The sequence below is a fragment of the Geotrypetes seraphini genome, chromosome 3, assembly GCF_902459505.1.
Source record: "Geotrypetes seraphini chromosome 3, aGeoSer1.1, whole genome shotgun sequence".
NCBI lineage: Eukaryota > Metazoa > Chordata > Amphibia > Gymnophiona > Dermophiidae > Geotrypetes > Geotrypetes seraphini.
Genome location: NC_047086.1, coordinates 374,850,032 through 374,863,375, shown reverse-complemented (window position 1 = coordinate 374,863,375; position 13,344 = coordinate 374,850,032). Strand labels below are relative to the sequence as shown.

At 43.5% G+C, this 13,344-nt stretch overlaps 1 protein-coding gene across 3 annotated transcripts in view; it reads right to left on the bottom strand.

Moving 5' to 3' along the window:
- The window catches only part of PSME4 (proteasome activator subunit 4), a 418,332-nt gene that overhangs the window by 53,471 nt on the left and 351,517 nt on the right, over positions 1-13,344 (bottom strand). For all 3 annotated transcript variants that reach the window (XM_033936116.1, XM_033936117.1, XM_033936118.1), the window contains 2 exons: positions 11,629-11,720; positions 2,669-2,800 (listed from right to left, as the gene is read on the bottom strand). In XM_033936116.1, the coding sequence (XP_033792007.1) occupies positions 2,669-2,800; positions 11,629-11,720 (224 nt within the window). The remainder of the gene's footprint in view (positions 1-2,668; positions 2,801-11,628; positions 11,721-13,344) is intronic.

Here is a 13,344-nt window from a genome sequence, read left to right as displayed (position 1 = left end):
TGAAGTATTATTTTTCATATGTACTGACTAAAATGTCTCTCAGTGGCAAATGGTATCTCTTGTGTGATTTACTAATCACAGAGTTTTCATTTCAACAAAGCTATTGCTGATAGATAAAATACCACATTATACTGTTAAAATTAAACCTGACTCAATGGTCATTCGCAAAATTAACTCTCATTTAACCATATTGTAAAGCATGCTAGTTAGGGAACTACCTAATTATAAATGAACAGTGATGTGAAAAAAGTTCTAACCTCTTCCCAATTTCTCCTATTTTTGCCTATATGTCACACAGAATGGTTTCTTATCTTTAAACAAAATGTAGTATTAGAGAAAAGAAACCTGAGTAAATACATTGTTTTTACATTGTCATTTATTTAATGAACATTTATCCTAAAAATGTTACCCATGTGAAAAAATAACTGCCCCTTTGGTTAACAGTTGAACAAATGTGAGACTACAAAGGGAACTCACAGCAGCCATTTTGATGACAGCTCTGCACGGGGCAGGAGCATAGGAAGATCGTTCCTGCTCCACGCCACCACTAGACCACCAAGTAAGGGCCAGGGAGGCGGGGGTGGGTCAGAGCTGGCCCAAAAACTTATTTGCGATTTTTCGCTATTCGCAGACTGGCTCTGCACCTAACCTCCGCGAATACAGAGGGAGAGCTATAGTGGTGAATCTTCTCAGGAGTGTTTGGTCTGCCAAAATTATTCCAAGGGTACAGGAATAACTCATTTAAGAAGTCACTAAACATCCCATATCATCCAAAGATCTGCAGGCCTCTCTAGCCTCAGTTAAAATCAGTGTTCACAACTTCACAATAAGAAAGAGATTGGGCAAAAATGAGATCTCACAAGAAAAGCAATGGAGAGTAGCAAAGCAGAAACTACTGCTATCTAAGAGTAACATCTCACATTTGCAAACACATACATGGGTAATCTCCAAGCCTTTTGGCATAATGTTCTATGTACAGACAAGTCAAAAGTGAAACTCTTTGGACAACTCAGGTCCCATTATGGCTGACAAAAATCAAAAACAGCATTCCATCGTAGGAATATCATACCAACAATCAAACAGAGTGATGACAATGTGACAGTATGGAGATGTTTTGCTGTCTCAAGACTTGGAAAACTTGGCATAATTGAAGGTACCATGAATTCTGCACTGTACCAAAAATTATTAAGGAGAATATTCAGTCCTCTGTCAATGAGCTAAAATGTAATTGGGTTATGCAGCAAGAATATGATCCAAAACCCAAAAGTCCGCTTATGAATGGCTGAGGAGAAACAAAATAAAAGTTTTGGACTGGCCTAGTCAAACTCCTTACTATAGATATTTTTGAGTTCATGCACGAAAACCCTCAAATATGTCTGAATTAAAGCAGTTCTACAAAGAGTGAGCTAAGATTTCTCAACAGCAAAGTGAAAGCCTAATATCAAATTTCAGGAAGCATTTGATTTCATCAGTTAAATTTAAATATTAATATAGTAAAAGTAAATGTCAGCAGACAAAGATCTGTAAGGTCCATCTAGTTCAGTGGTGTCAAACTCATTGCCCGCCAGGCACTATTTTGGGCCCTCGGTATGTTTATCATAATCACAAAAGTAAAATAAAACAGTTTCTTGATCATATGTCTCTTTAGCTATAAATTACAATATTATTTAGACTTGGCCAAAAGGAAAGATTTATAAACTATAAAGAGTTTTTACCTCATGCAAAATTATCATTTCTTTAATAAGACATTAACTATTTTTTCCAAGTACAGTGGTACCTCGGTTTACGAGTGCACCGGTTTGCGAGTGTTTTGCAAGACGAGCAAAATATTCGCAAACTCGGCGCCTCGGAAACCGAGCGTGGCTCGATTTACGAGCGCCCCCCCGTGATCCGGCAACCCCCCACCGATCTGGCACCCTTCCCCCTGCGATCCGGCACCCTCCCGCTGCGATTGGGCAACCTCCTGCCGCTTCTTACCGTCTTCTGGGCCTAGGCACCGGCATGTCCTGTGGGTTGGTGCCGGTGCCGGTGCCTGAAGATCTGCCTCCTCTTCTTGCTGGGCCTTGAGCATCTGTGCATGCTCAAGGCCCAGCAAGAAGAGGAGGCAGATCTTCAAGCACCGGCACCAACGCACAGGACATGCCGGTGCCAGTGCCCAGGCCCAGATAACGGTAAGAAGCGGCGGGGGGGGGGGGTGCCTGATCGTGGCGGGGGTGCTGGATCGCAGGGGAGGGGGGAGGGTGCCGGATCACAGGGGTGGCCTTCAGGGGGAGCAATGCCGGTTCTCGGGGGGAAGGGGGAACGTATCAAAGCGAGTTTCCATTATTTCCTATGGGGAAACTCGCTTTGATAAACGAGCATTTTGGATTACGAGCATGATCCTGGAACGGATTATGCTCGTAATCCAAGGTACCAATGTATCTACAAATCCAAAATGTGGCTCTGCAAAGGGTTTGAGACCAATGATCTAGTCTGTACAACAAAGTAGCTAGGGTTGAATCTGGCTCTCTGTACATTATGATTACAGACAGTCCCCAATTTAAGTATGACCAACTTACATCAAATTCGTACTTATGAACCGGGGTCCTGCCTCTCCCTTCCTGTGCCAACACATCCCTTCTTGTCAATAAAAGAAAGAGCTTGCTAGAAATAATGAGGTTATACTAACCTTCCTATCCTTTCTCTGACATTTTTGTAAACTTGAGTGAGTTTGGGCTCCAGGTACTTCAGCAGTCTATGTAACAGTTCAGGTGTTCTCCATTCTTGCTGTGCAAGGCCACCCTGTAGCACATAAAGCCGACTAGAAAATATAACCAGAAAATATGTATGTTAATACAAATATAAAACTCAATTTGGGGCTTATTTCCATATCAATGCATATAAGAAAAAAGAGACTGCCGGTGGGAATACTTTGATCCTAGCCAGCATTAGAAGTTAGCAACCCAGGGGCAGAGAAGTGACTCAGGCGCCATGTCCTGAGCACTGCTATGAAGAAGGCCCCTATTCAGTCTTGAAGTTGGGTTTTCATTCTCTGGATTGGCATGAGCTGGTGACTAAGGAGTCAGCATTCACAGTCCTCAGAGTTGTTGGAGGAGAAGTGAGTCATAACCATTACCTATGGGTAACTCCTGATGGTCAATTCAAAGCCCATGAATGGTAAATTCAGGACTTAATTTCTGGGGAAACAGTTTAGCACGCAATTCTACCACTTCTTTCCAAATCTAGAGCAGCAGGGGTATTCTGCTCTAGCCCATCCCTTTCAAGCAGCCTGCAGGCAGCAGAAGGGAAGGATAAACCTGGAGCAGAGCAGAGCAGAGAACAAGTCACTGTACTCCTTAATCCAAGCCCTTTTCCTCCCGGGGGGAGGGGGGGGGGAGAAGGCGGTACTTGTTCCTTCATTTGGAGGTGCAGGGGCAAGAAATGGTGATTACTAATATTTATGCCCCAAATGTCTTTAACATGGATTTCTTTCAACAGCTGACTAGTTTGTGTGCCACCTTTCCACACCTCCCCCTTCTGCTGTTTGGTGATTTCAATGTGGTCCTCGACCCGGATATGGATCGCTTGGGGTGGGGGGCTTCTCCAGCTGATCACAGACCGGCGCGTGGTTTGGCCCAGTTTTCCCAGGTCTTGGATTTGGTGGATGTGTGGCGCCTTTACCATCCTGTGGATAAGAACTTCACAACGTCAGGAGAGGAATAGAACAGGCTTTAAACTAAGAAGAAGGGGAAAGCTGACAGTCGACCAAGCATCGACGATTCGGAAGAAGGTATCCTGTGAAGATACTAAGGGGAAAAAAGGCTAGGAAGAAACAAGGGGCAAATTTCAGGAGTCGACTAACCCAGAAGAGGAGGTTAGAAAGATTGTAGCAAAAGAGAAGAAACCAAGAACTGAAGCACAGGGAAAGGAAATGAAGATAAGAAAATACCAGGATCTAAATTGCGTATATACTAATGCAAGGAGCCTAAGAAACAAAATGGGGGAATTAGAAGCCATGGCCAATGCAGAGGACATAGATATCATTGGAGTCGCTGAAACATGGTGGAATGAGGAAAACAAATGGGATACAGCACTGCCGGGGTACAAGCTCTATCGCCAGGACAGGTCAGGACAGAAAGGAGGTGGAATAGCCCTATGCATAAAAGAAAGCATACAATCGACACAGCAGAGACGACCAATTAGCTGGAATCGCTATGGGTTAAAATACTGGGAAGGAAAGGGCCTGAAATAAAGATGGGCCTATACTATTGTCCACCCGGGCAAACCGGAGATATCGATGAAGAAATGGAAGCCGAGATGAAGCAAGAATGCAAAAGCGGTAACATGGTTATTTCAACTACCCCGGGATAGACTGGAGTCTTGGAAACTCAAGATGCGCTAGGGAGACAGAATTTCTGGAGGCTACACAAGATTGCTTCATGGAGCAGCTTGTTAGAGAACCAACGAGAGGAAATGCCACTCTGGATCTAATCCTAAATGGGTTAAGAAGACCTGCAAAGGAAGTGGAAGTAGTGGGACCGTTGGGAAATAGCGATCATAATATGATCAAGTTCAAGGTTGAGGTTGGAATACCGAAAGGAAAGAGAACCATAGCGACAACTTTTAACTTCAGGAAAGGAAACTACGAAGCAATGAGGGAAATGGTAAGGAAGAAACTTAGGAACACTTCCAGAAAATGGCAAACATGCCTGGTCTTTTTTCAGGGATATGGTGAGCGAGGTGCAAAATCTGTATATCCCCAGATTCAGAAAGGGGTGCAAAAAGAGTCAAACAAAAGACTAGGTGTGGATAACTAAAATAGTGAAAGAAGTGATAGGCAATAAGAAAAATTCATTCAGGAAATGGAAAAAGGACAAAACTGAGGGGAATTGGAAAGAGCACAGGAAGAATCATAAAGAATGTCACCATGTGGTTCGAAAAGCCAAAAGAGAGTATGAACAGAGGCTAGCCAGGGAAGCACGAAATTTCAAACCGTCCTTTAGATATGTTAAAGGGAAGCAACTGGCTAGAGAGGAGGTGGGACCGCTGGACAACAGAGACAGGAAGAGAGTGGTGAAGGTGGAGAAAGAAGTGGCAGAAAGACTTAACATGTTCTTTTCATCTATATTTACAAATGAAGACACAACCAACATACCTGATCAAATCTTCAATGGAGATCAAGCAGAAAAATTAACATCCATGGAAGTGAGCCTTGAAGATGTACGCAGGCAGGCAGAAAAATTAAAAACTGACAAATCCCCAGGTCCGGATGGAATCCATCCAAGGGTTCTGAAGGAACTAAAGGAGGAAATAGTGGAACTACTGCAGCAAATTTACAATCTATCCCTGAAAACAGGCGTGATCCCGGAGGAGTGGAAGATAGTCAACGTTACGCCCATCTTTAAAAAGGGATCAAGAGGTGACCCGGGAAACTACAGACCGGTGAGTGTGATCTCTGTTCCAGGGAAAATGGCGGAAGCACTGATAAAAGAAAACATCGATGAACATCTTGAAAGAAACGAACTTCTGATAACCAGCCAACATGGTTTTTGCAAGGGGAAATCGTGCCTAACAAACTTATTGCACTTCTTTGAAGGAATTAACAAACGGATGGACAGAGGAGACTCCATAGACATCATATATCTAGATTTCTAAAAAGCCTTTGACAAGGTACCCAATGAACGCCTACTTCAGAAACTGAAGAACCATGGGGTGGAAGGAGACGTACATAGATGGATCAGAAACTGGTTGGCAGGTAGGAAACAGAGGGTAGGAGTAAAGGGCCACGACTCGGACTGGAGGAGGGTCACAAGTGGTGTCCCGCAGGGCTCGATGCTCGGGCCACTGCTATTTAATATATTCATAAATGATCTAGAAACAGGGACTGAAGTGTGAGATAATAAAATTTGCAGACACCAAACTATTTAGTGGAGCTCGGACTAAAGAGGATTGCGAAGAATTGCAAAGGGACATGAACAAACTAGAGGAATGGGCGACAAGATGGCAGATGAAGTTCAAGTTGAGAAATGTAAAGTATTACATATGGGAAGCAGAAACCCAAGGTACAACTATACGATGGGAGGGATGTTATTGAATGAGAGTACCCAAGAAAGGGACTTGGGGGTAATGGTGGACATGACAATGAAGCCGACGGCACAGTGCACAGCGGCCGCTAAGAGAGCGAATAGAATGCTAGGTATAATCAAGAAGGCTATTACTACCAGAACAAAAGAAGTTATCCTGCCGTTGTATCGGGCGATGGTACGTCCGCATCTGGAGTACTGCATCCAATATTGGTTGCTGTACCTTAAGAAGGACATGGCGTTACTCGAGAGGGTTCAGAGGAGAGCGACACGTCTGACAAAAGGGATGGAAAACCTTTCATACGCTGAGAGATTGGAGAAATTGGGTCTCTTTTTCCTGGAGAAGAGGAGACTTAGAGGGGATATGATAGAGACTTACAAGATCATGAAGGGCATAGAGAGAGTGGAGAGGGACAGATTCTTCAAACTTTTGAAAAATAAAAGAACAAGAGGGCATTCGGAAAAGTTGAAAGGGGACAGATTCAAAACGAATGCTAGCAAGTTCTTCTTTACCCAACGTGTGGTGGACACCTGGAATGCGCTTCCAGAGGGCGTAATAGGGCAGAGTACGGTACTGGGGTTCAAGAAAGGATTGGACAATTTCCTGCTGGAAAAGGGGATAGAGGGGTATAGATAGAGGATTACTGCACAGGTCCTGGACCTGTTGGACCGCCGCATGAGCAGACTGCTGGGCACGATGGACCTCAGGTCTGACCCAGCGGAGGCATTGCTTATGTTCTTATACTCACGTAGCTCGGGCTCATCCTACCATGTCCAAGATTGATTATGTACTGGTATCTTCCTTGTTTTTTCCCCGGGTGTTTCGAGCGGAGATTAGTACCCCCCCCCCAACAGTCTCTGATCATGCTATTGTGTGGGTGGAGATTCAGGGTGTTCAGATGGGGACAGCGCCTGGTCAGTGGAAGTTTCCTCGTTATCTCTATTGGGACCCCCGTTACTGGGAATATATTCTTCAGAAATGGGATCAATATTTGCAGGATAATTCTCCCTCTGTGTCGGACTTGGTGCTTTTGTGGGAGGCTGCCAAAGGAGTCCTCCATGGGGAAACTTTTGCGTATGTGGCCCGGAAGCTGCAGGAGTATTCATGGGAATTACTTTATTTGCAGTGTCAATGGATTGCTTTTGGGAGTCCAGCGGATAGAGATTCTCTTCAGGTTGCCCGGGTGGCCTTACAGGTTAAAATTAATGAGCACACATTGCAGTCCTTTCAATTTTACAAACATCGCTTTTATAGATATAGGAATCGTTCTGGTAAATTGTTGGCCTGCTTGGTTCATCCCTGGCAGGGTCCCCACTTTTGTAAGGGGCTTTTGCAACATGATTCTTTCATTATGGACCAGGATCGTCTCACCGATATTTTTTCTCGCCACTTTCAAGAGTTCTTTTCTAGAAGGCCTTCATCCCCAGGTGCCCTGGCTTGTTACCTGAACTCTTTGCATTTACCCCAGGTTTTGCGGGCAGCGGTAGAGGTTTTGCATGCTCCTTTAACGGCTCTGGAAATCAGGCAGGTTATAAAGGATTCTCTACTTTCTAAGGCCCAGGATCCGATGGTCTTTCCTCTGAATTTTATAAAATCTTGTTGGATCGTATAATTGGTCCCTTGGAGGCCTATTTTGCTCGGGTGGTGTCTAATGGGCTCTTGCTCGCTCATGTTAACCAGGCGCACATTGTGTTGATCCCCAAGCCTGGGAGAAACCTGGCTTCTGTGGAATCTTATCGACCGATTTCACTGATCAATTATGAACTTAAACTCCTGGCTAAAATTTTGGCTAACTGCTTATCTGGTTTTCTACCTGATCTGGTTCAGTTGGACCAGGTCGGGTTCATCCGGGAGAGACAGGCGGTGTGGAATGTTCAGAAGGTGATGGCGGCCCTGGGCCATAGCGCTACTCATTCCCTCCCTCTTAATTAGCCTTGATGCTAGTAAAGTGTTTGATTGTATGGATTGGGAGTATTTGTTTGCTGTGCTTGAGGGCTATGGATTGGGGGGTCCTTTCTTGATGATGGTTTGTCTTTTGTATCACCTTTCTAGCTTGGTTGTATTGGTTAATGATCTGGTTTCTGGTTACTTTCCAGTGGAACGTGGTACCACTGTGGAACCCCCTTTATTGTTTATTCTATCTTTGGAACCTTTACTGAGGCGAATTCGTAAGGATGGGTTGGTTTCGGGGCTGCCTGTGGGGTGGGCGGAAGTACGTTGTCTAGTGTTCACAGATGATATTTTGCTTCTTTTGACTTAGCTGGGTTGATTTCTTCAGAGGGTGCTACAGTTGGTGGGTACTCATGGGCACGTGTCCGGTTTGGAATTAAACTTGGATAAATCGGAGGCCATGGCTATTGGTGGGTATGATTATGTGGACTGGACCACTCCCTTCTCCTTGTGAAAGGTGGCACATGAACTTAAATATTTGGAGGTCTATATCACTGGTACTTTATCTCAGAACTACAAGAAAAATTTTACTTTTGGGCCTTTGGTCTTGATTTCCCTTGTTCTTGAGGGGTCGCATTGCCCTTTACAAAATGGTCTTGATCCCTAAGTGGGTGTATGTGATGCAGACATTTCCTATGTATATTACAAACAAGGATCTAACTGTGTACCACACTGTATTACGTAAATTTCTTTGGAATAATAGAAAAACCCCAAATGACTTTTGCCCAATTGTCTCTATCTGTGGGGCAGGGGGACTGGCACTGCCAGATTTTAGGAGATACAACATTGCTTGTCTTCTTCGACACCTGGTGGATTGGATTCAGAACACACAGTTTTACACGCCCATCTCTCTGGAGCAGCAACTGATGGCTCCCACTCACCTGCTGTATTATCTTCACGCTAAGTGCCCTCATCGGATTTTCCCTACTAGGAATCATCCTTTGCTGAGATCTTTGCGACAATGTTGGCAATGGTTGTGTAAATGCATGCGTTTGCCTTTTACCTCCACCATTCTGCTGCCCCTGTGGGGTAACCGAGACCTGGATCCTGATGCTTCTAAACTTTACCTGCAGCGCTGGAGCACCCAGGGTCTTTGCTTTGTCCACGATCTTGTGTCCATGGCTGGAGTGCTGCGTTCTTTCCAGGATCTACAGGAGGCGGGTTACTTGGAGGCTAGAGACTGGCTCTTTTACCACCAGGTGTCTCATTATCTTCTCTCATTGGATGCTGCTACTTTGAATGAAGACAAGGCGGACATGGTGTGTGAGACCTTGACTTTGTCCAGATCGATTTGGATCAGTTTATCTTTTCATCAAGTCAGTTTGGGTGGTTTTTGTATCCCTTGGGACTATGAGGTTGTGGCTGCTGTGTGGAACCAGGATCTTTCCCCTTCTGAACATGTTACCGGGGATGGAATTCATCTTCTTATGAGACATCTTCCTCGGCTGACCTGTTCCATTGTGATGCAGGAGCAGCACTTCAAGTTTCTTCTGCGGCTGCATATGTCTCCTTACTGGACATATATTTCTGGGTATGCCTCTCATGCTTGGTGTCCTAAGTGCCAGTCCACCCCTGCAGTTTTACTTTACATGTTCTGGTCTTGTGACCATATTCAGACCTTCTGGTCTTTTGTTGCGTTATATTTACAAACTGTATTGGATAAGTGCATTCCTTTCAGGGCGAATGTACTGCTCTTTTCTCAGGTTGTCACCTTGGGCTTGTCAAGAGGGGGCAATTTGTTACTGCAGAAAGCCTCTTTACTGGCCCGGAAATGTATTTTGTTGTTGTGGTGTCAGGCTGAGGTGCCCACTATCACCATGTGGAAAAATGAAGTGTTTACTTTGTTGAAATTTGAATATTTGGATGTTCGATGGGGTGGTCCTGGTTCCTGGAGGAAGTTTCGCAGAATTTGGGCTCCTGTTTGGGAGGGTCTGTCCCATACAGCACGAAATTCGCTTTTGAACTTTTGACACTGGAGTGCGGGGGGAGGGGAGGGAAAACCAAGGGGGGTGTTTTGGATTGGAGGGGGGGGTGTCTTTGGTGAGGGGTTTGGTTCCTTTGGGTCTTCATGAAGGATTAACACGAAAGACCTTTCTAGTTCTGCTGTTGTCTTACTGCTTGCTGTTGTGATGTTGTATGTATTCACAAAATATTAATAAAAATTATTTCACACACATACAAAAAAAATCCTACAACCTCAAGAATGGTGTCATTAGTCTTCACTGGTATACACAAAGTTTTAACTCAGGCGCTGGATGTTCTATAGGAGGTGGTGCCTGTAGCACTATTGTCAGCTGATGTTAGATGTCATCAGAGTGAAACTACAGACATAAAGGAGGTAGAATTGGGGTCACAAGAAAGTTTAATGTGGCTGAAGGTAAAAAAAAAAGTTTGGAAGCAATGAGGTGGGAGCAATGAACTAAGATCTTTACTTGTCACTTCATAGAAACATGATGGTAGATAAAGGTCAAATGGCTCATCCAGTCTGCCCATCTGCAGCATCCACCATCTCTCCTCCTCTCCCTAAGAGATCCCACGTGCCTATCCCATGCTTTCTTGAATTCAGACACACTGTCTCCACCACTTCTACTGGAATACTATTCCATGCATCTACCTCTTTTTCTGTAAAAAAATGTATATATATATTTCTAGGGATTATTTATTATAAATTATTGCCTTGATTTTTGGATAGTGTATACATTCTTTTCTGTACAAGTGGATTGCTTGGTGGGAAAAACCCCCATATAAATAAATAATAACTTACTGGGTCAGACCAATGGTCCATCCAGCCTAGTATCCCATCTTCAAGGAGGCCAGTCCAAGTCACAAGTGGTGGGTGGGTTATCTTTATTCCATGCCTTCTCACTCTGGAGTTTCCTTTCAATTGAAAGAGACTCACCTCATGTGTATTTATGCCATGTAGATATTTAAACATCTCTATCATATCTCCTCGCCAGCCTTTCTTCCAAAGTATATGTATTGAGATCTTTGAGTCTGTCTCCATACACCTTATGACGTAGAACAATGACCATTTTAGTAGCCCTTCCTCTGGACTGACTCCATCTTGTTTATATCTTTTTGAAAAGTGCGGTCTCCAGAATTGTACACAATATTCTAAATGAGGTTTCACCAGAGTCTTATACAGGGGCATCAATACCTCTTTTCCTACTGGCCATTCTTCTTCCTATGCATCCAAGCATTCTTCTAGTTTTTGCTATCGCCTTTTCAACCTGTTTGGCCACTTTAAGATCATAGGGCTTGTGATGCAAATTCTATACCATTTTGGTAGTCCTCATAAATTTGTATTTTTTATTCTCTTCTCAAAACACTTTCTAAGTAGCTAATGAAAAAGAGTTATGATGAATACCATCAATCCAACAGCTACTTAATAAAAGCATTGTCAGCTTTAAAAATCTAATAATTTCCTGGAAATAGAAATTAAGTGGAAAAGAAACTATTATTTTTTATATTAAATGTTTATTAATCTATTTTTTTATTTAGTGTTGGGGCTTTAAATAGGTATACAAATCTTTACTGCTATCATAACCATTCAAAAATAAAAGCAATAATTCAACAGTAATTTGCTGGCTTAAAATGCCAGTTTAATATCCATACCAGGCATCCACAAATGATCCACCTTCTCCACTAACTGGTGACTCCAGTAACAATTCAAACAACCAGTGAAGTTTGCGAGGATCTCGACTTTCCTATAATAAATCAAGAAAAGTCATTTGGACTGGTTAAGCAGAGCTGGTGCTCTATTACAATATAACACAAACAACTATTACATAAGGGCTTCTTTTATTAAGCTGTGGTGTGGAAAAAGAAGGTCTCAGCATGCCCTTATGTAGGTTTTTCCTGTGCACTAAGGCCATTTTTACAGGACAATTTTCTATTTTTTGTATTAATGGCCATGCACCAAGATTGCCATTAGCACATGGCCATTTTTAAAACTTCTGAGCACTTACTGCCATCCATTTTGTAGAGGATTAGAGCTCACACAGTATTTCTGTGCTTACCAGTTAGCGCATGGTAATATAGATGTGCTAACTGATTAATACAGGAATGCCATCTCTCCACCCATGACATACCCCTAAAAAAAAAAAAAATCAGTGTGCAGTTAGCACATGCACATTTTGGAGTTACTGCAGGATGCTTGAGTGCATCCCATGGTACTCCATTTTTAGCTGCAATAGTACCTAAACAAGCTTAGGAAAAGAGCTTCTAAATGACTGACACATCCACTTTTTCTGCACTCGTGCTACAATTTCAAATAATGTTACCATTAGCTAGATGAGAACTTCAAAAGCCAAATTATAGTTTAAACATGTTCAGGTAGGTAGTTACATATGTTGGTTGATAAGTAGAGGTTTAAATACATTATTACAAAAACACTGGTCCTACCAAAATATCAACTAAATGAAAAAGTGTGTGCATCAGAAATAACCAGTGGCATACTAAGGAGGACAGACCTCCCCGAGTGCTGTCTTTGTGGGGGCACTGACACCTCTCTACTACCCCCTCCCCTATCCCCCCCCCCACCTCTTAAAATGTTCACCGGCTTGAGGTGAATGAAGCAGGAAAGTTTGTTGGCCACCAATTTGAATTTTGGCTGGAAAATATGTTGGTCTCTTTTTCCCAAGAATGGAAAATTCTCTGGTGAATTTAAAGATGTTCTCCCTGTAAAGCTGGATTAGATTCATGAGGAGAACATCTTTAAACTCACCAGGGAATATGAGGTTGATGGATTTTTCCCACCAAAATTCAAATTTGTGACCAGCAAGTTTTTCCTGACTCATTCACCTTCATCCCATTTACGTTCATCAGTACTTCTTTTAAATTCCCTCCCAAACAGCCTTTGCACACTACAACTTCGCGCTTAAGAGCCAAGTCGTAAGACCAAAGTGGTCTGGATCCTCCAGAGCAATGGAGCCTTGCGAGAGGAGTCCTGAGCCCCTTGCCCCTCTGCAGACCAAGTCTGCATACTACGGTCAACACGGCCAGTCCAGGGCAACCAGAATTACTTGTCACTTGTGGGACCATATCCTTCAGAGGACTCTTCCTATCATCGGCCATGGGGGAAGCAAATACAGAAGCTCTTCTTGAGGACAGGATTGGACCAGAGCATCCAGGTCATATCTTTGACTGAAGAACCAAGTGGCCTTTCTTTTGCTGGCTGATGCCATGAGATCGAAAGTCGGTCACCCCAGTGCTGTGGAATGATATAAAAGGCCTCCTGAGACATAGACCACTCTCCAGGATCCAGCGTCTGACAAATCAGGAAATTCGCTTGCACATTGTCCACTCCTGCTACATGTGCCGGCAAGAGAG